General features: G+C 44.3%; 1 protein-coding gene across 1 annotated transcript in view; it reads left to right on the top strand.

Moving 5' to 3' along the window:
- LOC115459073 (rho guanine nucleotide exchange factor 28-like) overlaps window positions 1-27535 on the top strand; it is a gene marked incomplete at its 3' end in the record, with an annotated part of 121438 nt that extends 93903 nt beyond the window's left edge. Inside the window, exons 4-6 of the mRNA XM_030188937.1 lie at window positions 15554-15684; window positions 24805-25094; window positions 27328-27535. Coding sequence (XP_030044797.1) covers window positions 15554-15684; window positions 24805-25094; window positions 27328-27535 — 629 coding nt within the window. The remainder of the gene's footprint in view (window positions 1-15553; window positions 15685-24804; window positions 25095-27327) is intronic.
- Window positions 27536-27998: the final 463 nt, after the last annotated feature.

Raw genomic sequence — 27998 nt, 5'->3', positions numbered from 1 at the left:
TTACCAGGGTGGTGGTAAGGTCTCAGACCGAAAATGAACGCTCGCTGGTTTTTCTTTTGCCGCACATCCATTTCCAGACCCTTTAAAAAAGGGCCCTTTTTTCCAGGACGCAGTAAAAACTGGCCTTGCACATGCCCAAAACAGACACGCTTGCACTGCCACAGGCCACTTTTTGCCGCAGCTTAGTAAAAGGGCCCCTAAGCCCTCCATTGCTCTATGTACAATATACTGCTTAGATTGTGAGCCCAATTAGGATGGTGCAAAGTACCTGTAAGAGAAATTGTAAACCACTTAGGACTAGGCACTATATAGGTTAAGGTTCTTAATTTTCAATTGAGCGTATCAGTTTTATGCAACAAAGAAACCACTAGACTGGAGAAAGCACATTAGTGTGCATGGGAGCGGCGGTGTGCTTACAGGTGGTGCAGGCAGTGTCCGGTCGGGGGGGGGGGGGGGGCAATGACCCTTACTACCCAGGGGCCAAGAGCACTGTCAGTCCACCCCTATTTATTCTTTGAATGTAATATCATTAAACCTATAAATAAACAATTAAAAGAAATAAATATAGCCACTCACACCAATAAGTAAGAGATTTTGAAAACCTACACACTGAAAAGCCAGTAATTAAATAATCTTTCTCTAAAAATCACACTGTTGCTCTCTGGTGCTAGATTTCTTTGTTGGAGTGTTAATCAGATGTCTGAGTTCTGAGCATAAAACACATCCTTCATAAGGGTGATCCCCCAGATTCTATGTAGGTCATCCAAATTTGGGCATGGATCCCAGATCCACATGCAAACTAATTATTAATTAGGCATTAACAATCAATAAGTAGAGTTAACAAGCAGTTGGCAAAAATTAGGAGTTGCCCACAGATCTGCTCTGCACAACTCAAAAGAGGGCATGACCATGGGACGTGCGAGGGGCAGTCCCATGAATTAGGCACGATGTTATGGAACAGGGTCATTTACTCTTTTTTCATTAGTTGCATGTCAGCATTTATATCAGGTTTCAGCAGGCATAAGTGTAGTGCCGAAAGTTAAAAATGCGATCTGGGCTAAGCTAACACTCATAGAAACATAGAAAAATGTAGGCGGATAAAAATCATGAAAACGTGGCGCAAATCCCTTCATGTAGATTTACGTAAAGTGGGCCATATTCTACAACAGCGTGCGTAAATTTGGAAACACCCATTTCCATGCCCAAAGCAATGCCTCTTTTTGTATGTGCGCCTTAGAATTTAGGCACAGTGAGTTACAGCTTACGCTTAACGAGTTATGTGCGTAAATTCTAATTATTGCCAATTAGAGCTCATTATTGCTTGTTAAGATCTATTAGCAATGCTAATTGGCTTGTTAAGTCAATTAAGTTACGTGCATTGTTATGGAATTTGCTTAGATCTAGGCATGGAACACTAGGCGAGATATATAGAATCTGGTAGCATATGGCCTATCCAGTCTGCCCATCCATGCCATTCACTCTCCCTATCACTCCCTTAGAGATCCTATGTACTTGTCCCAAGCTCTCTTGAATTCAGATACTGTTTTCGTCTCCACAACTTCCACCAGTAGGCCGTTCCACAAATTCACCACCCAAACGCCCTTTTGCTGAATATTATTATTGTAGATATTCCTGGCAACATTTATTGAATTCCATCCTATGTGTGAATTAGTGCAAGTGTAAATGCTGATGGTGAAGTTTTCCTAGGTATATGTATGATGCCTGTACAGGGGATGCAGGTAACTTGGGCTCCCTGTTGCGGTTGCCCCTCTTTATTTTCAGCACAGTGGCCAACATCGTTCATCCAGACTGCACTGTGGAGGGGAGAGAAGAGCAGGCAGATTGGTCATTCAGACAGCTGGGGTTCACATGTGCTGTGGTGGGATTGCCGCTTGAAAGAAATTGAGAGAACATTTTGTTTGAGTATTTCAAATGAATATTTTTTTTTAAGGTCGCAGCGGGAGTCCTAGGACGTGCGGCTGCACCGGATGCTTGGGCGGGGCTCCCCACCGATCCTCCTCGCTGACCCTTCCCCATGCCTGCCGATCTGGCGCGGGCGGGCGGCCCAGGGCTGATCCTGGCTGTCTGCTGCCGCGTGGCTGCGGCCTATCCCCTTCGCCGTCGTCCATCCGGCGTCCCGCATCTGCTGCACTGGTCATGCCCCGAGGTCCTGTGCGCTGCAGGCGTGCTCCCTGCCGGAACGGCCTGGGCGCGGATCGTGGACCACGGGACCGGGATCCATCCTGCGGTGGTGTCGGGGTGCGACTTGTGCGACCGGGCCGACAGGAGCGGGACAGGAGCTAAGGGGAGGCCGAGAGGAGGCAGAGTCCATCAGCCCCGGCTTGTTTCCAGCCCGCCCATCCAGCGACCTGTGCGACCAGGCCGACGGGGGCAGGGACAGAGGCCGAGGTGAGGCAGAGTTCCACTGGCACTGGCCTGTTCCAGTCTGCCAACCCGGCTTTTCCCTGCCTGTCCAGTCCATCTCTTCCAGCCACCCAATCCAGTTTCTCCCTGCTTGTTCAAGTCCACCTGATCCGGCTCTCCCTGCTTGTTCCAGTCCGCCTGATCCGGCTTCTGCCCGCTTGTTCCAGTCCGCCTGATCCAGCTTCTTCCTGTTTGTTCCAGTCCGCCTGATCCGGCTTCTTCCTGCTTGCTCCAGTCCGCCTGATCCGGCTTCTCCCTGCTTGTTCCAGTCTGCCTGATCCAGCTTCTCCCTGCTTGCTCCAGTCCGCCTGATCCAGCTTCTTCCTGCTTGATCCAGTCCGCCTGATCCAGCTTGTTCCAGTCCGCCCGATCCTGCTCTCCCTGCTTGCTCCAGTCCATCCTGCTTGCTCCAGTCTGCCTGATCCAGCTTCTTCCTCCTTGCTCCAGTCCGCCTGTTCCAGCTTCTTCCTGCTTGTTCCAGTCCGCCTGGTCCAGCTTGTTCCAGTCTGCCCGATCCTGCTCTCCCTGCTTGCTCTAGTCCATCTGCTCCAACCTGTTCCAGTCCGCTTGATCTAGGTTCTCCCTGCTTGCTCCAGTCATTCTGCTCCAGCTTGTTCCAGTCCGCCTGATCCAGCTTCTCCCTGCTTACTCCAGGCCTTCTGCTCCAGCCAGCCTGCTCCAGACTGCCTGATTCAGCCTGTTCCAGTCCGTCTGCTTCAGCTTGTTCCAGCCTGTTCCAGTCTGTCTGCTTCAGCTTGTTCTAGTCCGCCAGCTCCTGCTTCAAACCATCCCAGCTTGTTCCAGTACTGTTGCTGTGCTCTCCACCGCACTCACCTGCACCTGCCTGCATGCTGCCCAATCCACCTGCTCCTGCCACTCAACCTGCCTACTAGCCAATCACCTGACTGACTACCACCCACCCTGAAACCTGCCTGCCTCCCAGCCCATCTTCCTACCAACTCATCACTCCCCTGCCCAACTGCTCACCCTCATCTGCCTGTCTCCCAGCCCACCTACCTGCCCTGTGAACACCTCAGTCACTACTCATGGCTCCCATTCACATCCTATTCCTTGCCCTGTCCCTCCCTAATCTTTTCCCCCTCCCACCGCTGTATACCACACGATCTCACTACCCATCCCTGTCCCCTTCCGTCCTGCTCACTACTGCAATACCCTACCTACCCCTGTCCCCCACCACCTCACCATCCCTACTGTCGTCCTCCTCCTTCCTAGCTCTCAACCTTCAACACCTCCTTCCTGCCATGAACCCTTCCCCTTTCCTCCTAAGCGAATCCCGTCTTCGTCGCCTTCATCGCCCTTCCTCACCCACCCTTCTCCGCACTCTCTTGCTCCTTCTCCTGCTATCCGTGGGTGACATCAATCCCAACCCAGGTCCCCCACAGCTGTCCTCGCCCTCATCTCATCTATGCAAACGTTCCCACGATATCTCCAATCTCATCTCTATTCCCTCCTCCCCCCCTCCTCCCTCCCCTTCTCGTGCACCCTGTGGAACGCCCACTCGATCTGCAACAAACTTCCCTTCACCCACAATCTCTTCATCTCCCATTCCCTTCAACTGCTCGCCCTAACTGAAACCTGGCTCACCCCTGACGACTCTGCCTCAATCGCAGCCCTATGCCACGGAGGTTATCTTTTCTCCCATTTGTCCCGCCCAGTTGGCCGCGGTGGCGGCATCAGGCTACTTCTTTCGCCCTCATGCAGTTTTCAACCTCTCCATCTACCTCAGTCTCACTGCTTCTCATCCTTTGAAGTTCACTCCATCCGTCTATTCCACCCACTGCCACTCAGAGTTGCAGTCATTTACCGCCCCCCTGATAAATCACTCCCTTCCTTCCTTACCGACTTCGATGCCTGGCTCTCCGTTTTTCTTGAGCCCTCATCCCCATCCCTCATTCTTGGTGACTTCAACATTCACACTGATAACCCATCCGACTCATATGTTTCTCAGTTCCTCACTCTTACCTCCTCCTTCAACCTCCAACTGAGCCCCACCACCCCTACTCACAAATCTGGCCACTGTCTTGATCTTGTCCTCTCTTCTACTTGCTCACCCTCCAATTTCTGCGTTTCAGCTCTTCCTATCTCTGACCATCACCTAATCACATTCATACTTCAGCACCCTCCCCCTCAATCTCGCCCAACACTAACTACTACGTCCAGAAATCTCCAGGCTGTTGACCCCCCCACCTTATCGTCTAGTATCTCTGATCTCCTCCCTTCCATCATGTCCTCCAAATCTGTTGACAAAGCTGTCTCCACTTACAATGCCACTCTCTCCTTTGCTCTAGACACCCTTGCACCGTCCATCTCCCGTCCCACAAGGCGTACCAATCCCCAGCCCTGGCTGACCTCTTGCACCCGATACCTTCGCTCCTGCGCCTGTTCGGCTGAATGCCTCTGGAGGAAATCTCGCGCCCATACTGACTTCATTCACTTCAAATTCATGCTATCCTCCTTCCAATCCTCCCTATTCCTCACTAAACAGGACTATTACACCCAACTGACTAATTCCCTCAGTTCTAACCCACGTCGTCTCTTTGCCACCCTCAACTCCCTCCTCAAAGTGCCCTCCGCTCCCACCCCCCCCTCACTCTCTCCCCAATCTCTGGCCGACTACTTCCGTGACAAGGTCCAGAAGATCAACCTCGAATTCACCACCAAACCTTCTCCTCCTCTTCATCCTATAACCCACTCTCTCAACCAACCTACCCAGGCCTACTTCTCCTCTTTTCCTGCTATCACCGAAGAGGAAACCGCCCATCTCCTCTCCTCCTCAAAATCCACCACCTGTTCCTCAGACCCCATCCCCACCAACTTACTTAACACCATCACTCCTACTGTCACCCCCACCATCTGTCATATCCTCAACCTCTCTCTCTCCACTGCAAAAGTCCCGGACACCTTCAAGCATGCTGTGGTCACACCACTCCTCAAAAAACCATCACTTGACCCTACCTGTCCCTCCAACTACCGCCCCATTTCCCTTCTACCCTTCCTCTCCAAAATACTTGAACGCGCCATTCACAGCCGCTGCATTGATTTCCTCTCCACTCATGCCATCCTCGATCCGCTTCAATCCGGCTTTCGCCCCCTACACTCGACAGAAGCGGCACTATCTAAGGTCTGCAATGACCTGTTCCTCGCCAAATCCAAAGGTCACTACTCCATCCTCATCCTCCTCGACCTATCCGCCGCTTTTGACACTGTCAATCACAACCTACTTCTTGACACACTGTCCTCCTTTGGGTCCGGGGCTCTGTCCTCTCCTGGTTCTCCTCTTATCTCTCCCATCGTACCTTCAGAGTACACTCTCATGGTTCGTCCTCCTCCCCTATCCCGCTCTCTGTTGGAGTTCCTCAGGGATCTGTCCTTGGGCTCCTTCTTTTTTCAATCTACACCTCTTCTTTTGGGCTCCCTGATCTCTTCTCATGGTTTCCACTATCATCTTTATGCTGACGACACCCAGCTTTATCTCTCCACACCTGAAATCACTGCGGAAACCCAGGCCAAGGTATCGGCCTGCTTATCCGACATTGCTGCCTGGATGTCCAACCGCCACCTGAAACTGAACATGGCCAAGACTGAACTTATTGTTTTCCCACCCAAACCCACTTCTCCTCTCCCTTCACTCTCTATCTCAGTTGATAACTGTTGGATTATTTGTAGTAAATAATTAGCAGATTTTAGTACACACAGCTTCAGCTTTAGAAATGTTAATTTCTTTCTTCATCTCTCTCTCATTCACCCCTGAATAATTCACTGCTGAGTCACTTTAAAGTTGAAGTAACAAAACATCTGTTTACTCACAGTTTGTAGTTAGATTATAATCAGACAGGCTTATATATACATATTACTATACATTTGTATTATCAGCTCCTTCCATGTGCTTAGATGGTAATGGATGCTCACACCACCATAGATCCTCTCAGGTTAGGAGAGATCATGAGCTCCATGTGCTCCATGTGCTGCATGTGCTGCATCTGCTGTGTCTAACCCCCACAGGAAGTTGCATAGCTGTGTGACCTCTCTAAGTAATTCACATCAGAGGTCACAGAGTAATCACAGAGAAATAATAGGTGACAGGCAATGCATGTAAAATACAATTACATTCCAACAAACCCCTTCTCATGCATAACTGTCATGCAATTATTTATTCATACAAAGTCCAAGCTTTATACGCAAATTCACAAAATGTTCTCTGGGTAACGGTTTGGTCATGATGTCAGCTGTCATCTCACTGGTGTGACAATAGTGTAGACTGATGACCCCTTCTTTCGCCAACTCTCGCACGTTGTGGTATTTCGTTGCGATGTGCTTGGTGCGTGACTGAACCTTGTCATTCTGTGACAGTCGGATGCAGCTCTGATTATCTTCCATTATCTGGATTGGTCTCTTTTCAGCTATTCCGAAATCCAGCATAAGTTTTTCAATCCACATCAGTTCTCTGCACGCTTCCGATACTGCCACATATTCAGCTTCTGTAGAAGACAAACTCACAATACTTTGTTTATGACTGGCCCATGAAATTTGTACATTTCCATACATAAACACATATCCACTTGTGGATTTATAATCAGAATGATCCCCTGCCCAATCTGAATCACAGTAACATATTAGTTTTGGATTACTATTGGCTGAAATCTTTAATTTACAATCAATGGTACCCTTTAAATACCTTACCATCCTTTTAACTGCAGTCCAATCTGATTTGGTAGGTGAGCTGACCCTTCTGCTCAAAATTCCTACTGCATTTGCTATATCAGCCCTGTATGTGGTAGCTAGATATAAAAGCTTACCTATGGCTGATCTATATTGGATGTTATCTGGTAAAGGTTCTCTTACTGTTTCATCCTTCAGAAAATCAGTGATCATGGGAGTGCTTACAACTTGGGCATCTTGCATACCTAAACTTTCAATAAGCTCATTTATTTTCTGCTTCTGGCTTAGAAGATAAGAACCATCATTTTGTTTCTCAATTTCTATACCAAGATAGTATGACACATTACCAAGTTCTTTTATCTCAACATTGTGGTTTAAACATTTTACAATGTCCTTGTACTCTTGCTCACTTTTGCTTGCAATGAGCAGATCATCAACAAAAGCTAAAATGTATGCATATTGTCCATTTCTGCACCTAGTGTACAAACATTTATCTGCTTCACCTTGCTTAAATCCTAAATTTGTCAATATTTCATGCAATTTATCATTCCAACATTTTGCACTTTGCTTTAATCCATAAAGACCTTTGTTTAATTTACACACTAGCTGTCTTTGTTTTGTATTTATGAAACCTGTTGGCTGTTCCATGTACAAGTCTTCAGTTATATCTCCGTGAAGAAACGCTGTTTTTACATCAATGTGGTTGACTTGCATGCCTTTTGAGGCTGCAATGCTCAGAAGTGTTCTTATTGTCGTGTGTTTCACTACAGGTGCAAACACTTCATCAAAATCTTCTCCATATTTTTGAAGATATCCCTTTGCCACTAATCTTGCTTTATACCTTTCCACTTTTCCTTGTGCATTCCTTTTTAACTTGAATACCCATTTGCATCCTATAGCTTTCTTGCCAGGAGGTAATTTTGTAAGAATCCAAGTATTATTTTTATCCAATGCATCAATTTCTTCTTGTGCAGCTTTATGCCATTCAGCAGCTTCTTCTGCTGGCATTTTCTCAATCTCATCCCATGTTAAGGGCTCTTGAGCTTCTGCTGACTTTGTTAGGTAAGACAGTCTTGGGGGTGGAACACCTTTGTTTTCCCTGGATGAGCGTCTGACAACAGTTTGGTCTGACCTTTCCGCATCCTCTAAATCTGAGAGTCCTTCTCCAATTGATTCCCCTTCTCCAACTGTACTGTCTTCTTCAATGATCCTTTCTGTGTCTGCTTCCTCTGCCTGTTCCTCGTTAGATACAGGTGAGTTGCTTTCAGACATCTGCCTTGGTATGGCATTTATATACACTGGCATGTCTATTATGGTTCTAGTTTCATATTCTGGATGATAAGGCTCATCTGGGATAATCCAGCCTTTATCAACCCTTTTGTTTTCATCAAAATATGTAACATGTCTTATGCCAACAATGCCAGTTTTCAGATTCAAAATTCTATATCCTTTGTGTCCTGGAGCATAGCCAACTAAAATGCCCCTTTCTTTTGTGGAATCCAGCTTATGCCTTCTTTGCTTTGGTACATGAGCATATGCTGTACTTCCAAATGTTCTTATGTGTGACAGGTTTGGCTTCCTACCATGCCATGTCTCATGTGGTGTGCGCTCAGCGCCTTTAGTTGGCATTCTGTTTTGTAGGTACACTGCTGTGAGAATGGCTTCCCCCCATAGTCTTTTAGGGAGATTGCTATCTGACAGCATACATCTGGTCATTTCCACAAGTGACCTAAATTTTCTCTCTGCAACAGAATTTTGCTCTGGTGTATAAGCTACTGTTGTGATATGCTGAATGCCTTCTTGTTCTAGAAATGTGCGCATGCTTTGTGAAGTGAACTCACCACCATTGTCGGTCTGAAGAACCTTTGGTTTTCTTTCAAATTTATTTCTCACCATGGCTACGTATTTCTTCAGCATGTCTGTGACTTGACTTTTTTCTTTCAGCAAATAGGCCACACAATATCTAGAGAAATCATCCAAGAATATTAGCACAAATCTGTTATTTCCCAATGATGGGATATTAAACGGTCCACATAAGTCACTGTGTATTAAGTCCAGCACTTTATTACTCCTATTTCCTGTGTATGCAGGAAATGAGGGTCTCACACCTTTTTGAGTAACACAGTCTATGCATTTCTCCATTTTACCAGCATCTGCACTTATCTGAATGCCGGTGGCCAGTTGCTTACTGTAAAGATCCTGGATCACCTTACAATCACGATGTCCCAGGCGGCGATGCCAGATTTCCAGACTACATTTACCATCATTCTTCCTTACTTGCGCCATATGTGAGGCTTCACCTGAAATGTTCAGCTTATAAACATCATTATGCATAAAAGCTTCAGCATACACTTCATCATTTTTAGAGATTGTGCACTTACTGTTTTCAAAATGAATCGCAAATCCCTTCTTATCTAATGTAGATACACTAAGCATATTGCAAACTGCTTGGGGAATATACAAGACATCACTTACAGGAATTTCTTTAACTTCATTAGACACTTTGCATTTTAAGAATCCAATACCTTTTGCTTGGATCTTAGCAGTCCCTGCGTTTGCAGTTTTAAGAATACCTTCCTCTGGACACATTTCCTGAAAGAAATCCTTACAATTGGTTAAATGGCATGTGCTCCCTGAATCCAAAATCCAAGTACTTTCATTTGAATTATTATTTACCATAGTCAAAGATTTTTCTGCCATTAGAAAGCCCTTGTGTTTATCTTTGTCCTTCATACATTTCCTGGTTTGAAAATTCTTTAGTTCCATTGGCTTAGGTGAGCTAGAGGGAGTGTTTTGTGTTTCCTTACACCATTTAGATACATGTCCCTCCTTTCCACATGAGTAGCAAATCAGCTTGCCCTTGGGTGGAGTTTTCCCATAGCTCCGCCTTCCTCTGTTCTTTGCCAAGAAATTTGTTTCATTTCTCTCTGACTTGCTTTGAGAACACATCTCCTCAGAATCATTTATTATGCATTCCTGCCTTAGTTTTGATGTTGCCTGTTCAAAAGATTGCCCTTCAATGGCCTCATTTACAGACCTAAAAACATCAAACTTCTTTGATAGTGAGGTAAAAAGAAATGCTCTTTTCAATGCATCACACATGGGAATTCCAGAAAGTTCTAGCTTTTGAAATGAAGACATAAGATGCATAATGTGATCATTACATTTACTTTTATCCCTTAATTTGGTTTCATTCAACTCTGCCAGCCAAATTGGTTGCTGCTTTGCATATGTAGTTGCATACATAGTTCTCAGTTTATATAAAATGTCCTTTGGTGTATCTTTTCCCTCCACTAATATGGCTTGTTTTTCTGAGAGAGCTTCCAAAAGCATGCACTTCACATAATAGTTTGCATTGTCCCATTCAGCCATATTTTCAGCTGTTCTGTCTTGGTCTAAGCATATATTTAATCCTTTTGCTCGAAGGAGACATATGAATCTTAATTCCCACTGCTGATAATTAAACTCAGTTAATTTAGGCACCTTGAGAGAATAGAAAAATGGTGAATTTCCTCCCTCAGCCATTTTCTTAGCCTTCTGTCTGCTGTGTGGGGGAGAGAGAGACAGACTGAATCTTTCCTTTAAAACTTAAGAGAAAAAATGTGGCCTTTTTTTCTGCCTGGTAATATTTCTCTTCTTTTTCAATTCCTGAGCCCTGGGCCCATAACCCTTTTGTGGGATTATTTGTAGTAAATAATTAGCAGATTTTAGTACACACAGCTTCAGCTTTAGAAATGTTAATTTCTTTCTTCATCTCTCTCTCATTCACCCCTGAATAATTCACTGCTGAGTCACTTTAAAGTTGAAGTAACAAAACATCTGTTTACTCACAGTTTGTAGTTAGATTATAATCAGACAGGCTTATATATACATATTACTATACATTTGTATTATCAGCTCCTTCCATGTGCTTAGATGGTAATGGATGCTCACACCACCATAGATCCTCTCAGGTTAGGAGAGATCATGAGCTCCATGTGCTCCATGTGCTGCATGTGCTGCATCTGCTGTGTCTAACCCCCACAGGAAGTTGCATAGCTGTGTGACCTCTCTAAGTAATTCACATCAGAGGTCACAGAGTAATCACAGAGAAATAATAGGTGACAGGCAATGCATGTAAAATACAATTACATTCCAACAATAACACCTTCATCGTCCCCGTCTCATCTGCCCGCAACCTCGGTGTCATCTTCGACTCCTCCCTCTCCTTCTTCGCATATCCAGCAGATAGCCAAGACCTGTCGCTTCTTCCTCTATAACATTAGCAAAATTCGCCCCTTCCTCTCCGAGCACACCACCCGAACTCTCATCCACTCTCTCATTACCTCTCGCCTTGACTACTGCAACCTACTCCTCACCGGCCTCCCACTTAGCCATCTATCCCCCCTTCAGTCCATTCAGAACTCTGCCGCACGTCTTATCTTCCACCTTAACTGATATACTCATATCACCCCTCTCCTCAAGTCACTTCACTGGCTTCTGATCAGATACTGCATACAGTTCAAGCTTCTCCTACTCACCTACAAATGCACTCGATCTGCAGCCCCTCCTTACCTCTCTACCCTCATCTCCCCTTATGTCCCTACCCGTAACCTCCGCTCTCAAGACAAATCCCTCCTTTCAGTATTCTTCTCCACCACCGCCAACTCTAGGCTTCGCCCTTTCTGCCTCACCTCACCCCATGCTTGGAACAAACTCCCTGAGCCCATACGCCAGGCCCCTTCCCTACCCATCTTCAAATCATTGCTCAAAGCCCACCTCTTCAATGTCGCCTTCGGCACCTAATCACTACACCTCTTCTCAGGAAATCTCAACTACCCCAACTTGACATTTCATCCTTTAGATTGTAAGCTCTTCTGAGCAGGGACTGTCCTTATTCGTTAATTTGTACAGCGCTGCGTAACCCTAGTAGCGCTCTAGAAATGTTAAGTAGTAGTAGTAGTAGTATGTTGCATAAAACTGATACTCTCAATTGAAAATTAAGAACATTAACCTATATAGTGCCTAGTCCTAAGTGGTTTACAATTTCTCTTACAGGTACTTTGCACCATCCTAAATGGGCTCACAATCTAAGCAGTATATTGTACATAGAGCAATGGAGGGCTTAGGGGCCCTTTTACTAAGCTGTGGCAAAAAATGGCCTGCGGCAGTGCAAGCGTGTCTGTTTTGGGCATGTGCAAGGCCAGCTTTTATTGTGTCCTGGAAAAAAGGGCTCTTTTTTTAAGGGTCTGGAAATGGATGTGCGGCAAAACGCAAAAGAAAAACCAGTGCGCATCTATTTTCGGTCTGAGAACTTACCACCACCCAGGTAAGCGCCACATGGTAGATAATAGAAAATATTTTCGCCAAATTCAGAAGTATTTTTTCACGGAGATGGTGGTGGATATGTGGAATGCCCTCCCGCGAGAGGTGGTGGAGATAAAAACAGTAATGGAATTCAAACATGCGTGGGATAAACACAAATGAACCATGTTTAGAAGGAATGGTTCAGCAGAATATTAGCGGAGATTGGGTGGTGACGCCAGTAATTGGGAAACAAAATGGGAGCTGGGCAGACTTCTACGGTCTATGCCTTGATCATAACTGAACAGATAGGGATGGTCTGGATTGTAAATTTTAAGGGGCTTCAATGTTAGCTTCAGAACTTAGTACAAGAACAGTATTGGGCAGACTTCTACGGTCAGTGCCCTGAGAATGTCAAAGACAAGTCAAACTTGGGTACACACAGTGGTGTGCTGGTAAAACAACAGGCTCTCTCCCCTGTCCCCCTCTGTGCCCCCCGTCCCCCTCTGTGCCCCCCCCCCCAAATTGCAGAGCTGGCTATAGCTGGGGAGAGAGCCTGGGTAGGAGGGCAATGCATTACTCCAGGAAAAAAAATTAAATGATCCAAGGTTCCAATCTAATTCATGTTTAATGTGCGATAAAATGCCATAAATAAGTAAATAAATATAAACTTTTAATATTGAGTACCTGATTCTCAAAGTGAACATATTCCAAACACTATAATGAAAATAAAATGATTTTTTTTTCTACCTTTGTTGTCTAGTGACTTTATTTTTCTGATCATGCTGGCCCAGTATCCGATTCTGCTGCTATCTGTCCTCTTAACTCTATTTTCAGGGCTTCCTTTCCATTTATTTCTTTCCTTTCCTCCTTTCTTCTTCATTTCTGTCCTCTGCAGACTTGACTGTCCAGTGGATCCAGCTTCTGCCTATTTTCTTTATCCATGTGCAGTTTTTCTCCTCTCTTCTTTTTCCCTCATCTCATCTCCTTCCTCACTCTTCCCTCCCCTCCATCCATGTCCAGCATTTCTTCCCTCTCCCCTGCCTTCCCCTCCATTCACCCATGTCCAGCGACCCTCCTCTCCCCTGCCCTCCATTCACCCATGTCCAGCGACCCTTCTCTCCTCATGCCCTGCCCTCCATCCACCCATGTCCAGTGACCCTTCTCTCCCCTGCCCTCCCCTTCATCCACCCATGTCCAGCAGCCCTCCTCTCTCCCCTGACCCCCTCCAGCTCCCATGCTCAGTGACTCTCCTCTCTCCCCTGCCCTCCACTCACATCCATGTCCAGCATGTCTCCTCTCTCCCCTGCCCTCACCTCCCATCCATGTCCAGCGATTCTCCTCTTCCCCGTCATCCATGTCCAGCGATTCTCCTCTCTCCCCTGCCCGCTCCTCCCATCCATGTCCAGCAATTCTCCTCTCTCCCCTGCCCTCCCCTCCCATCCATGTCCAGCAATTCTCCTCTCTCCCCTGCCCTCCCCTGCCATCCATGTCCAGCGATTCTCCTCTCTCCCCTGCCCGCTCCTCCCATCCATGTCCAGCAATTCTCCTCTCTTCCCTGCCCACTCCTCCCATCCATGTCCAGCAATTCTCCTTTCTCCCCTGCCCTCTCTTCCCATCCATGTCCAGCGATTCTCCTCTCTCCCCTGCCCTCCCCTCCCATCCATGTCCAGCATGTCTCCTCTCTCCCCTGCCCTCCCCTCCCATCCATGTCCAGCATCTCCTCTCTCCTCTGCCCTCCCCTCCCATCCATGTCCAGCGATTCTCCTCTCTCCCCTGCCCTCCCCTCTCATCCATGTCCAGCATCTCCTCTCTCCTCTGCCCTCCCCTCCCATCCATGTCCAGCGATTCTCCTCTCTCCCCTGCCCTCCCCTCCTATTCGTGTCCAGCAATTCTCTCTTTCCTGCCTTCCCCTCAAATCCATGTCCAGTGATTCTCCTCTCCCCTGCCCTCCCCTCCATGTCCAACAATTCTCCCCTCCTTTCCCCTCCATGTCCAACGATTCATTCAAACCCTAGCCCCCCCCCACCCTCCCTCTGCTACCCAACTTTCTGTTCGTGCACCCATGCTCCCTGCCTTGAAATCTTTAGTTTACCCGAAGTCACGGCGAACCGACAGTAAAAGCAGCGGGCAGGCAGGCTCGCTTCCTCGTCGCTTCCTTTCCCTCTCAGCGCGTCCCGCCCTCACAGAAAGGAAATTACATCAGAGGAAGGTGGGATGCGCTGAGAGGGAAGGGAAGCGACAAGGAGGCGAGCCTGCCTGCCTACTGCTTTTACTGCCAGTTCGCTGCGACTTTGGGTAAATTAAAGATTTCAACGCAGGGAGCACGGGTGCACAAATGGAAGGGAGCGGGCAGGTGAGCCGGACCTCACAAAAAAGGTGACAGTACGCCGTACCGGTGCGTACCGGCACAAAAAAAGCACTGCTTTCCTCATATGGGTGGAGTTCCATCCCCTTTATCATTTTTGTCACTGAACCTTTTCTAATTCCACTGTATCTTTTTTTGAGATACGGTAACCAAAACTGAACATAATACTCAAAGTGAGGTCATACTGTGGAGCGATAAAGAGGCATTATAGTATTCTTGGTCTAATTTACCATCCCTTTCCTAGTAATTCCTAGCATCCTGGAGGTTCCTTGATACACAATATTGTATCAAATAAATCAAGAATTTATTTTGAAAACCAGTACTGATTTTATTGATAAGGTATGATCTTTTGCCTCTACTACTTGCTTTTTACCTTTAATTTGGGATCAATATGTTAGCAGTTCATTTCATATAATTTAGCACTGGCACATGCAAATTATACTGTTGTAAGTATCAGTTGTTCAGTCAGATGACATCCTTGTTTACTATTTTACCATTCTAATGTATGCATAAAGGATTTATTGTGTGGTTGCTTTCTCAAAATTAGAAATAAACTGGCAAAGATGAATATTTCTGAGAGAGGTTCAGTTTGATTTTTTTTCTGTTGCATGTGTCTCACTGTTCAAGAGAATTTAAAATTGCACTTATACATTTGTAATTCCATTTATATCTAATTTTGATTGACCTCAAATCAGATAAATTTTATTAAAATATAGAGCAAAATTTACCCCTATTTTATGACATAGCAAAAGGTGTGAAAGAACATTTCATATTCAGCTACACAATCTTGCCTTCTAGAGAAACGACACTCTTCCTTTGATGTCTTCAAGAAATCCAAAATGCCACCTACTTTCTTGGCTGCATCAAGACTCTCTGCCATTCTGAACGGAAGAGATGAAGTTTATGCAAACCATATGTTGGTGGATAAAGTAAGGATGATCAGATTTATGCTTTGCTTTTGGTAGTTATCTTTTATTTATTTTTATTTTATTTATTAGAATTTATTTACTACCTTTTTGAAGGAATTCACTCAAGACGGTGTACAGTAAGAATAAATCAAACATGAGCAGTAGGCAATTAGAGCAGTAAAAATATTCGAACAACAACACAAAGTATGGCATGCCCCCCCCCCCCGAAACACACCCTACCTTTCAGCGGGGGGCAGGCGGGAGGGCCGATCCGCCACCAGTGCACGTCACTGGGAGCTGCGTCGGCTCTGCTGCTTCCCTTCTTTCTCTGCCCCGGAACAGGAAGTAACCTGTTCCGGGGCAGAAAGAGCAGGGAACCAGCGAGCCGACACCCCCCAGCGCGTGCACCCGGGGCGGACCGCCCCACCGCCCCCCCTTCCTACGCCACTGCATGGTATACTACTTGCAACAGCAACACAATATGCACTAGAACATTATAATTGGTAGTGAAGGGTAAGGCAAAGTTGTAACATATAGATGAGTAAGAATTAGAAAGTAAAGTGATTGATTTGAAGAAAGTTGCACGTCAGGTCAGAGAGATGGTTAAATATTATCTCAGCTAGGGTAGGAGTGGATAAACATGCCCCACTGCAGTATGTGCAGCCCTAGTCAATCCTTGTGTGTGTGAGTGAGACTAATAAGTTAGTTACTTCTTCCATTAAAGGCTTGGTTGAAGAGCCAAGCTTTCACCTGCTTCCTGAAGTAGAGATAGTCTTGTTAAGCGGAGCCTTTCAGGCAATGCATTCCAGAGTGTGGGGGCTACTCCGGAGAAGGCTCGCTTGCACAAAATTTGCACAAATTTGGAAGTTTGTTTACATTGCCCACCTGACTCTTAGATGCTGTTTCATTTGTGGTTGCCATCATTATCGCAAAACATTCTGCAGGATGAGCACGATACAAACAACTCATGAATGACTTAGATGTGGTAAAGTTTGGATGCGAAATGCTTCTATATTAATTTTAATTCCAGCATGCATTCCAATATATCTTTAAGAGGGTTTAAACGAGTGGTATTCTCTTACAGTCCTTTAGGGCCTTAAACAGATTTTTATTTATTTATGACATTTATATCCCAAGCAACTTGAGTTCAATGTGGCTAACAATACAGTGAAATCACATCATATAGTACAGAAATGGCCCTGTTTACTGAGGCGCGTTAGCATTTTTAACATGCCTACAATTAGCATGCATGCTAACCGTGTAGGCGCCTATAGGGATATTGTAGGCGCCTACATGGTTAACACATGTTAAAAATGTTAACGCGACTTAGTAAACAGGGCCCAAAGTGAACATACTACATGACTGTAGTACATAATACATTACAATAGAAAGAGAAAAACAAAGAACAATGCATAACAGGGATAGATTCATGGGATAGATAATATGCATGCATATTGTTTCCATTGTATGCAAATCTGCCCCATGCGTATTTGTTAGGGATAGTCTAAAAACCTAATCCATTTGTAGCTCTTGAACTAGAATGTAATACTGCTGGCTTAAACTGTCCTCTGATTTGTGATTAAATCAATATTTAGAATGTAGAGGAATGCAAACAATATGTACAGCATTACTGTCCCCATCCCAAGTCAGTTTTTTTTTTAGTTCAATCAGTTTTTTATTGATTTTATAACATATTGTAAATTTAGTACCAATGACAATAACAGTTAACAGAAAGGTCAATGTACTCTGACTATATATATATACATATATGTATATTCGTATGAAGTATGCATGCATATCAGATGTTATAGTATTAATGCCAATGTTTGAAAAGTACCTGTACATTAATTACTTAGCTGGATGAATATTTAATCACCGGAGACCAAATTTTATTATATTGACTTTGCTTTGCAGCTTGAGAAAAATTTTTATAGGTTGAATATCCACATCTATTTGTACATCTCAGGATGTTTACGGAATATAGGCCACAAAGAGTAGGAAATTACAGGGACTAAGCACAGCACAGCAGGGGCGTAGCCAGACTTCGGCGGGAGGGGGGTTTCAGAGCCTGAGGTGAGGGGGCACATTTTAGCCCCCGTGGCACCGCCAACCCCCCACCACCACTTTTGACCCCTCCCCGGCACCGCCACCCCTCCCCTGTCCCTTTCAACCCCTCCCACCTCACCGCCATCAACCCGCCACTGCCAGGTACCTTTGCTGGCGGGGGTCCCCAACCCCCGCCAGCCAAAGTCCCCTTCAGCACCGGTCTCCGAGTCCGGCATATTCGCTGATCTGGATTTTGTTTCCGCGAGTCCTGACATCCTGCACATTTCTACGTGCAGGATGTCAGGACTCACAGAAACAGAATCCAGATGAGCAATGCGCTGGAGACCGGCGCTGAAGAGGACCTCGGCTGGCGGGGGTTGGGGACCCCCGTTAGCAAAGGTACCTGACGGCGGCGATGGGGGAGGGTTGGCGGCGGTGGCAGAGGGGTCTTCGAATGTGCCAGGGGAGGGTCGGTGGGGGGGGGGTGTGAAAGCAGGGGGGAGCAGGGCTAAATCTGTGGGGGGCCCATGTCCCCATGGCCCCACCTAGCTACGCCCCTGCTCCTAAATGTATGGTAAATCTATGAGCGTAATAGGCCCTAAATTAGGAGCATAAATTCAGGAGCATAGTTGACACTCGTAATTTAGGAGCACAAATTTAAGAGCTTAAATTTAGGAGTGCAAATTTAGGAGCATAACCTTTATGGAATAAGGCCCAAAAGGAGGCATAGCCATGAAAGAGGCATGGATGGGTTAGCGGTGTTCCGAATTTTGTGTGCAGTGTTATAGTATAATGGATCAGCACACCCAACTTGGGCACCAGGATCTACACCAGGTTTCAGCAGGTATAAGTCTGGTACCCAGAGTACAGTACGGAAATCAGTGCTAAACGTTATACTATAAAGGGCACATGCCCTTTATAGAATAGTGCTTAGCGCCGATGTTTTCCAGTGCCAATTTTTGAGCACCATTTATAGACTTTCCCTCCTCAACATGTAAGGATTTGAAGCCTCTTGTACCATATCTCATTTTTTGTACGCACATATTTTTCTTTTGAATATTATCCCAAAGAAGCTACATATACCTATGACAGAAAACAGTGGAGAGACACTCTTGAAGAACCAAAAAGCTTTATTCCAATCGGCATCTGTGGCACATACAAAAGACCAGATACGGTCGTATGTCGGCAAACAGTGCCTGTGTCAGGGGTCAAGTACATCCAAGTATGATGTTATTAATCTAAGAAGGAAGGAGACACAGTGCTCTTAGCAGCGCTCATTCTACAGTTTGTTTTGTGCAATATTACCAAGACAGCTACTAATTTCAGATGGCCAGGCTTTTTTGATCAGTGTCTCCTTCCTTCTTAAATCAGTGACACCATACTTAGATGTACTTGACCCCTGAGGCACGACCGGGTCTATTGTATGTGCCACAGACGCTGGTTGGAATAAAGCTTTTTGGCTCTTCAAGAGTGTCTCGCCACTCTTTCTCCATTGTTGTTTCCCGTGTGGACCTCATCCTTCTACGCTTTCTTCTTCATATTTACATCCAGTACATATTACATAAAATGTTTCATGAACATTTATGCACATACTTTTGAAAATCACAGTGTATACATAAATTCAAAGCCTACTCCCACATGTCCAGGCTGAAAATATATGAAATGCTCCTGAATTTATGCTCCTAATTTAGTGCCTATTACTCTCATAGATTTAGCATACATTTAGGAGCATACAATACGCTCCTAAATTTATGAGCGTAAATTTTGGAGCATAAATTCTGCTCATAAATTTAGGAGCATAACCTTTATAGAATTAGGCCCTATATGATGTGGAGGGGCATAATCGAATGGGGCGCCCAAGTTTTCCTGAGGACGTCCTCGCAGGACATCCCCGCAAAGGGGCGGGGAAACCCGTATTATTGAAACAAGATGGGCGTCCATCTTTCGTTTCGATAATATGGTCGGGGACGCCCAAATCTCAACATTTAGGTCGACCTTAGAAATGGTCGTCCCAAATTTTCGGCGTTAATGGAAACCGAGGACGCCCATCTCAGAAATGACCAAATCCAAGCCATTTGGTCATGGGAGGAGCCAGCATTTGTAGTGCACTGGTCTCCCTGACATGCCAGGACACCAACCAGGCACCCTAGGGGGCACCTCAGTGGACGTCAGAAAAAGCTCCCAGGTGCATAGCTCCCTTACCTTGTGTGCTGAGCCCCCCCAACCCCTCCCCCCAAAACCCACTCCCCATAACTGTACACCACTACCATAGCCCTTAGGGATGAAGGGTGAACCTACCTGTGGGTACAGTGGGTTTGTGGTGTGTTTTGGAGTGCTCACATTTACTACCAGAAGTGTAACAGGTGGGGGGGGGGGGATGGGCCTGGGTCCGCCTGCCTGAAGTGCACAGCAGTACCCACTAAAACTGCTCCAGGGGCCTGCATACTGCTGTCATGGAGCTGGGTATGATATTTGAGGCTGGAAAAAATATTTAACAGTTTTTTTAGGGTGGGAGGGGGTTAGTGACCACTGGTGGAGTAAGGGGAAGTCATCCCCAATTCCCTCCGGTGGTCATCTGGTCATTTAGGGCACATTTTTGTGGCTTGGTCGTAAAAAAAAAAGGACCAAGTAAAGTCAGCCAAGTGTTTGTCAGGGATGCCTTTCTTTTTTCCATTATCGGCTGGGGACGCCCATGTGTTAGGCACGCCCCAGTCCCGCCTTCGCTATGCTTCCAACATGCCCCCGTGAACTTTGGTCATCTCTGTGACGGAAAGCAGTTGAGAACGCCCAAAATCGGCTTTCGATTATGCCGATTTGGGCAGCCCTGTGAGAAGGATGCCCATCTTCCTATTTGTGTCAAAAGATGGGCGCCCTTGTCTTTCGAAAATAAGCCTGTTCGTCACCCAGCATTATAGAACAGCGCACAATCAGATGCACATACTTTTAAAAGCAGTTTTAAAGAAAGCCAGTTATGTGCACAAACCTCTGTCTTATGCACATAAATTACTTTTAAAATTTCCCCTCAATCTTGCAATAATGTCAGGAACCACTTGTGTCTAAAATTCAATTCCCAACTGGGCAAGTCCATCGGCTTAGCTAGAAAATATAGTAAATGAAACATAGTAAATGACAGCAGATAAAGACCTGTAAGGTCCATCTTGGCTGCCCAACAAGATACTTTATATGTATACCCGAGTTTGATTTGCCCTTGCCTATAAGCCTCCTGTTGAGTTCAAATCTTAATTTTGATGTGATTGTCCTTTTTCATTGGAGGTAATTTCACAACTGGGTGCCTTTGTGAACTGTACAAAATGGCACCTATTTATCCCTTACTTTATACAGGCAATATAGCTGCCTGTGTAACTTTATAAAATAAGTTCTGAAAACTCTCCCTACCGGTGTGCAAATTATCTTGCATAGATTTTTACCTGCTTTGAAGGTGAAAATATGTAAGTGTACGCTGTATGTGTACACATACATTTTATAAAACAAACACACGTATTACAAATTCACCCCTGCTCCTCTTAAATTTTCTGTATGTAAAACATGCTTTCCACAAAAAGGAGACAACCATACAATTCCCACAAAACACAAAAAGTAGCAGAAAAACACAGTGGGAATGACCAAATATAAAAAGCTGATCTAAGAATTTCCAAGATAAAAACTTTTATTGTAAAACACCTTATAATGCACAGTGGTTGGAAGGTGCGGACTCGATACAGGCCGTGATTTCATGCAGTGGCATTCATCAGTAGTCCAATAATCAACCGATGAAAGTGATAAAGCCAAAAAGGTTATAAAAGCAATCTTCTTCTATATGGCAAGACAGCCTCCTTGAGGATCATTTTCACAGCTGGTGCAGAGATTTTGCAATTTTCTTCTATATGGCAACGGATGTGTCACTGAGTAATAAATCTCTGTAGCAGCTGTGAAAATGATCCTCAAGGAGGCTGTCTTGCCATATAGAAGAAAATTGTTTTTTATAACCTTTTTGGCTTTATCATCTTTATTGGTTGGCCTCCTGACGAAGGCCACTACACTGAAACACAGCCTATGTTAAGTCTGCATCTCCCAACCACTGTACATCATAAGGGGCCCTGTAAGGCACGCTAGCATTTTTAATGCACCTACAATTAGTGAGCGCACTAACTGTGTAGGCGCCTATAGGGATATTATAGGTATGTACACAGTTAATGCGTGTACATGGTTAACACGCGTTAAATGTTCAGAAGAATCCGCAGCCAAGCGGAGAACTCGAACGCCCCATGGGAAAACACAAGTATAAGTGAGAGTGGGATGTTTGACCATGGAAATACAAATCCTGGAGACAAGAATCTTAAAAAGCTTGTTTATTGATGAAAAGACTCGACACAACTGTTGTGTTTCGGCCGTCAGGCCTGCATCAGGAGTCTTGCTCAATAACGTGTCGTTTATTGAGTCTCAGACACCAGAAGAACAGCTGATATGTGCAGTAGGTAGCACGTGATGTGATGATCTGTTGTACGGGTCTTTAGAAAGACCTTTGGTGATAAGCTTGCTCGTAGACAAATCAAGTGTCTTAAAAAGCATGAAAGGGATTTGTATTTCCGTGGTCAAACATCCCACTCTCACTTATACTTAACACGCGTTAAAAACATTAACGTGCCTATAGCACGGCTTAGTAAACAGGGCTCAAGGTGTTTTACAATATGTTTTTTATCTTGAAAATTCTTGGATAAACAGCTTTAAACATGCTTTCCACACAGAATAAACTTTAGAAAATTACCTCATTGATGTTATAATTTCTGTCTCTCAATGCAGCTCAAACAAAAAAATACTTTCTGACTTATGTATGTTTATAACATATTAAGCAACACGAAGAGCAAAGGTGATCCAAGGAATGAAGAATACGCAAGAGTGAAGAGGGACCCAACTTGGCCATATTTTGACTTTGCCTTTTGTCATGGGTCACCATATTCTTCAAAACAAAATTTTAAAAGGTTCGCTTCAGCAGAAACACTCATCATCAGCCAAATGTAGAAGCGATACAGTGAGAGGAAACATTTCAACATTTGGCTGATGATGAGTGTTTCTGCTGAAGTGAACCTTTTAAAATTTTGTTTTGAAGAATATGGTGACCCCTGACGAAGGCACAGCCAAAACTTGGCCAAGTTGGGTCCCTCTTCGATAAAATTTATTGCTGAACTCCTGCCTTCAGTAAAATGTATTGGTGAACTTCTTTGTGTTCTTCAATCCTTGGATCACCCCTGCTGTGCGTGTTGCTTCATGTGCTACTGCAGAGAGCTTCTCCTGGGTTTTGTTTTGTTTTTTTTTGCTTATAACATATTTACTGTTCAACAAAAACAGCACAAACTTTTTCAGAGAGCCTAGGTCCCCTTTTACAAAGTGGCAGTACCCGTACCGCTGCTTTGCCGTTCTCCAATCTGACACTACTGCCAGGCTCAAGTGCATACCCCCAATGCACACCATTTCTGGTACGTCAGGGTTTTTTTTATTTTGCAACAGGGCATACCCGGCAGTAATTGGGCAGTGCTGCATGTTGCCCCGTTACCACCAGAGTAACGCAGGAGCCCTTACCGCCTAAATAGATGGCAGTAAGAGCACCCCCGGGAAATGGCCGTGCGGCAAGTGTTTCACTTACTGTATGGCCCAGTGGCATAGCTATGGGGGGGCCTTAGGGGCCTGAACCCCCCAAAATTGGATCCAGGGCCCCTGGTTTGGTTGGTGGGGGTCTCCAATGCCCACCAGCTGAAGCCTTTCTCCATCACTGTTCTCTGAGCATCAGGGGCGTAGCCAGACAACAGATTTTGGGTGGGCCTAGGCAAGAATTGGGTGTTCTCCCCCCCCCCCCCCCCCCCACAAAAAATGTATCTCAGCTGGTGGGAAAACGCTTCTTTCCACCTTGGCAGCAGTCATGCACTGAAAACTGAGCATGCGCAGGTGCCGGTGTCATGGAGAGTAGTGTTTTCGTTACCATGAGGGGAAAATCTTTAGCCGGCAGAGCTTGGGATTACCACCAGTTACCACTAAACATGTGCTACCTCTCATGTCATGCATGCTCACTTTCACTAAAACCGAGTGTGCACACAAAGTGAAAGGAAGTATGGCAGGCAATGTGCAGAGAACAGCTCTGGAGAGAAAGGCTTCAGCTGGTGGGGATTTGGGACCCCCGCCAGCCACGGTATGTGGGGTTGCGGCAGGGAGGCGGACCAAACTGTGCTCCCCACTTTGGACTCCAGACCCCCAAAACGTTGAGGTCTGGCTACACCCCTGGTTTGGCCATTTCCACCCCTCATCTGGAATTTCCTTTTTCCAGGCGGTGGTAAAAGGGGGGCTTTGGTGCCATGTGCCAATGTCACCTCAGGGATCCTTTTACCACCACTTGGTAAAAGAGGCCCTTAATGACGTAAGTAGCAAAATATATCACTAAAAGGCAAAGCAAAATGCACTAAGCAGGAAACACATGAATTGAAATGTGCTTTTAGCGCACAAATGTGATAACTTTTGCCATGTTGGTATGACAGCATTTGCTAATTCACACACTAACTATATAGCCTGTTAATGGGGCAGGTAATGGGCAGGGGCTGCACATTGCAGTTAGCGAATGTTATGTTACCGTGTTCTGTCATTGTTTGCAGTTAGCACAGACACATCTGCACTATGAAAGAATAGCATGGTAGTAAAGAACTTTTTTTGTCTAGTAACCCTATGGAAACATGCTAGGTGGAATACCCCAGACATGTAGTACACAGGCTTTGCATTTATCTCACATTGATTTTTGTATTTATTGGGTGTAAGTGCAAAACGTATTGCGTTCTTGTAAAAGAGCCCCAAAATGACTTTCTGTGTTTGTGGAAATAAGTGACAAGAAAACTTATAAATTAGCCAATTTATTGAGGAATGAGCTTCTGAGGACAAGTCCGCTTTGTCAGCTGTGAGATTGTGTTAAATTGCTATGTAAAATTCTGAGATTGGAAAATATTTTTGATTAAATTTTGTATTTGTGTTACTTTCCATATAAGTTTCTCATTTTAAAGTGAGTTTTCTTTACCTTAAAGTTTGCAAAGATTCCATGTTTGTTTTTTGTACCTCCAGGTTGGCGATTTAGACATTAACTATATTAATCTGGACTATGCCACAATGGATACGTCAAGTACAGATCCTACTGACTCCACCCCATCTTCTGAGATTGGTACTTTTCCTTCACCTAACGAAGGAAATCAGATCACATATGCAGAAGCTGAAGACAGTGGAACATTGGCAAACCATGAGGATCATCAACCGTTTCTTTTGTCTCTCAAACTACCTGCATCACATTTGCCATTTAGGAACCGTGGATTTAGAAACCATCAAAGTTCATCATATGCCAACATTAAAAAAAGAAGGTATGCAACTTTGTATACAGTAGATGAGCTGCAAATTTACTGTTCTCAGCTGATTTTTCAGTCTTGGGGGAAAGGATAATCTTTGTGTGGCAGATAGCTCTTTCTGGAAAGGGCCAAGGGATCGGATGTTTCCTCCTTGCCTACAATGTGGCTGCCAACATTTTTAGATGTTGAAATTTCTTCATCACTGGAAATAGAGTGTGCACATCACGCCCCCCTCAAGGCTATAATCTGGAGCCAAACACCCCAGGCCCATAGTGGCAAAACTCTTTTACGAGGAGTTAGGCCTTGAACTTGTATTTTTCATTTGTGTTTTATTCAGTGTTCAAAGTACTAGGTCAAAGGGAATGGTACTTGATATACTGCCTTTCTGTGGGTTTTGTAACTACATTCAAAGCAGTTTACATAGTATATACAGGTACTTATTTGTACTTGGGGCAATGGAGGGTTAAGTGACTTGCCCAGAGTCACAAGGAGCTACAGTGGGAATCAAACCCTGTTCCCCAGGATCAAAGGCTCTACTCCTCCACAACTTAAGTAAAAGTAAAAATAAACGTATATTTTAATACTTAAGTAAAAGTACAGTGAAGAACACAAAAAAAATTTACTTAAGTGAAAGTAAAAAAGTTCTTGCCTTATATACAATTTTTTGATTGAAAAAGTAAAAGGACCACTTCTACAATGAATACGGCTATTGTTAATATTTTTATCCCAACAGCATTATTGCTCTATAATTCAATCCACTATGCTTTTAGTAAAACTACATTTTTGAAAATGATTTTCACTCATGTAGGTGGACTTTGGAGTATTAATCCAGCACAGTTAAAAAGGTGTTCAACAACTGCACTAGCAGAAAGTGGATTGTTCAGTCTGTTAACAAGTTCCTTCAAATCAGGCTAGGTTGCAATATTACTGATGTCTTATGACTGGATCTGCAGGTTTTCATCAAGGAAATCTCTGAAACACTTGACTTCCATGTAGAAAGGGAATGGGATTTGATATATTGTCTTTCTGTGGTTACAATCAAAGGGCCCTGTTTACTAAGGTGCGGTAGTGTTTTTAGTGTCATTATCATCAAGTGCATCTTCATTTTCATCTTGGTTATCCTCATGCTGTTCAATTACAGAGAAAGCTTTCACAAATTTGGAATCATTGTCTGTTCTAACAATTTTTCCATCTGATGGCAAACTTTGAGAACTGATGCAAGAATGTCAAATGTGTTTGAACCATTCAGTCAAATCAGTCTTAAGGCCAGACTATCAATCCAGTGTACTGTCACTCCAAAACAAAATTTCCCATTTGATAATTATTATTATTATTATTATTAATTACATTTGTACCCCGCGCTGTCCCACACATAGCAGGTTCAATGCGGCTTACATAGTAAATAGGATTACAGAGTCTTGAAGGAGAATGTTACAAGTTGTAGTAAACATAGTAGTAGTGGGGTTTTGAGGATATGTAAATTGAGCATGGAGAGGTCAACAAAGATAGGATGAGCAAAAGGAGAAGAGATTGGGAGGGGTAAGGAGTAGGAAGGATGGAGAGGAAGAGATTGAGGAATGAGCAGAAGGAGATTGTGAGACATGGTCAAAGGTATAATTAGCAGTCTATTGTGGTAGAGATATATGTCTGTTCACCAAGAATTACAACCAGCTTCGGTTTCATCTCCACTTCAAAGTGACTGTTTGGCTGGAGACTAGTAACCAATTCAACAAACACAGGCAGGTCTACTGTGTTCATAGGCTGTATTCACTGGCCAGCAAAATTTAAGATGAGATGATCCACTGTTTGTGAAATTGAGGTTTACAATAGCAAAATCCTGTTCTGGTTTTGCAGTTTCATTTGGTTTACTAAGGAATCGTCATTTACACTCGCTTCTGCTTTTACTTTTAACTGCAAGCATCAGATATAACAGAGTAAAAGTAGTAAAAACTGGTGAAATTATTACTTCAGTGAAAGTAACATGTTTCCTGAACTTCTTTACAAGTACAAGTGACAAAACCTTTACTTAAGTACAGCAACTAGTTACATTTACTTAGTTACTATACAATACAATACTGGTTTTATTGAATTTAGTATATATTTGATTTTCAGTCTGATATGTTATTTTGATGCTCATATTGTTGTATAATTTTGTGTATGTTTTTATTTGATTGTATTTTTATGTACATCATTTTGAGCTACATTTAGGAAATAAATGACATGAAATCATTTTTATTCTCTATTTTAGCTCCAGTCTTGATGGTCTTGATGCAGACAGTGAAGGAGAAGGAAATTCTAACCCACCTAGAAGCTGTTATCCTCAGACTAATCTGAATTCCTCCGGGCCACTGGCTAGTAGTGGGGAAGAATTAAATTCTTTTGAAACAAATGCCAGTTTAGATGCTAGTGTTTCTGGATCTGATTCCTTTTTGACACTGAGCAGTTTACAGTTAAAGGTACAGAACATTTAGTTGTTGATAATTTAGTAAAATTGTAGATGCAGTATTAGGAAAAATATAGTTGATAGCCATAAAACACATGGAAACATTATACTTTTTTGCCCTGATTTTTATTTTGGGGTTCTTTTACTAAAAGACACTAAAAAGTGGCCTGTGCTATTCCCAGCATGGGTCTTTCCTGTGCACTGAGGTCCCATTTTCCATTTTTCCTATTAATGGCTACATGCTAATTTCCTCATTAGTGCATGGTCATTGGAACATGAGCCCTTACTGACACCTATTTTCTAGGCGGTAAGAGCTGTTGTGCTAACTGTATGCTAATGGGTTGGCACGTGGCAATGCAGCTGTGCTAAGCTCTTAGCACAGAACACGCCTGCTCTCCGCCCCTAGACCCGCCTCTAGCACTAAAACAATATAACTATTTTTTAGCGCATGGGTAGTAGGCGCCAAATCCCAAACA

The sequence above is a fragment of the Microcaecilia unicolor genome, unplaced genomic scaffold (genome assembly GCF_901765095.1).
Source record: "Microcaecilia unicolor unplaced genomic scaffold, aMicUni1.1, whole genome shotgun sequence".
In the NCBI taxonomy this organism is placed as follows: domain Eukaryota; kingdom Metazoa; phylum Chordata; class Amphibia; order Gymnophiona; family Siphonopidae; genus Microcaecilia; species Microcaecilia unicolor.
This window is presented reverse-complemented; position numbering and strand designations above follow the sequence as displayed.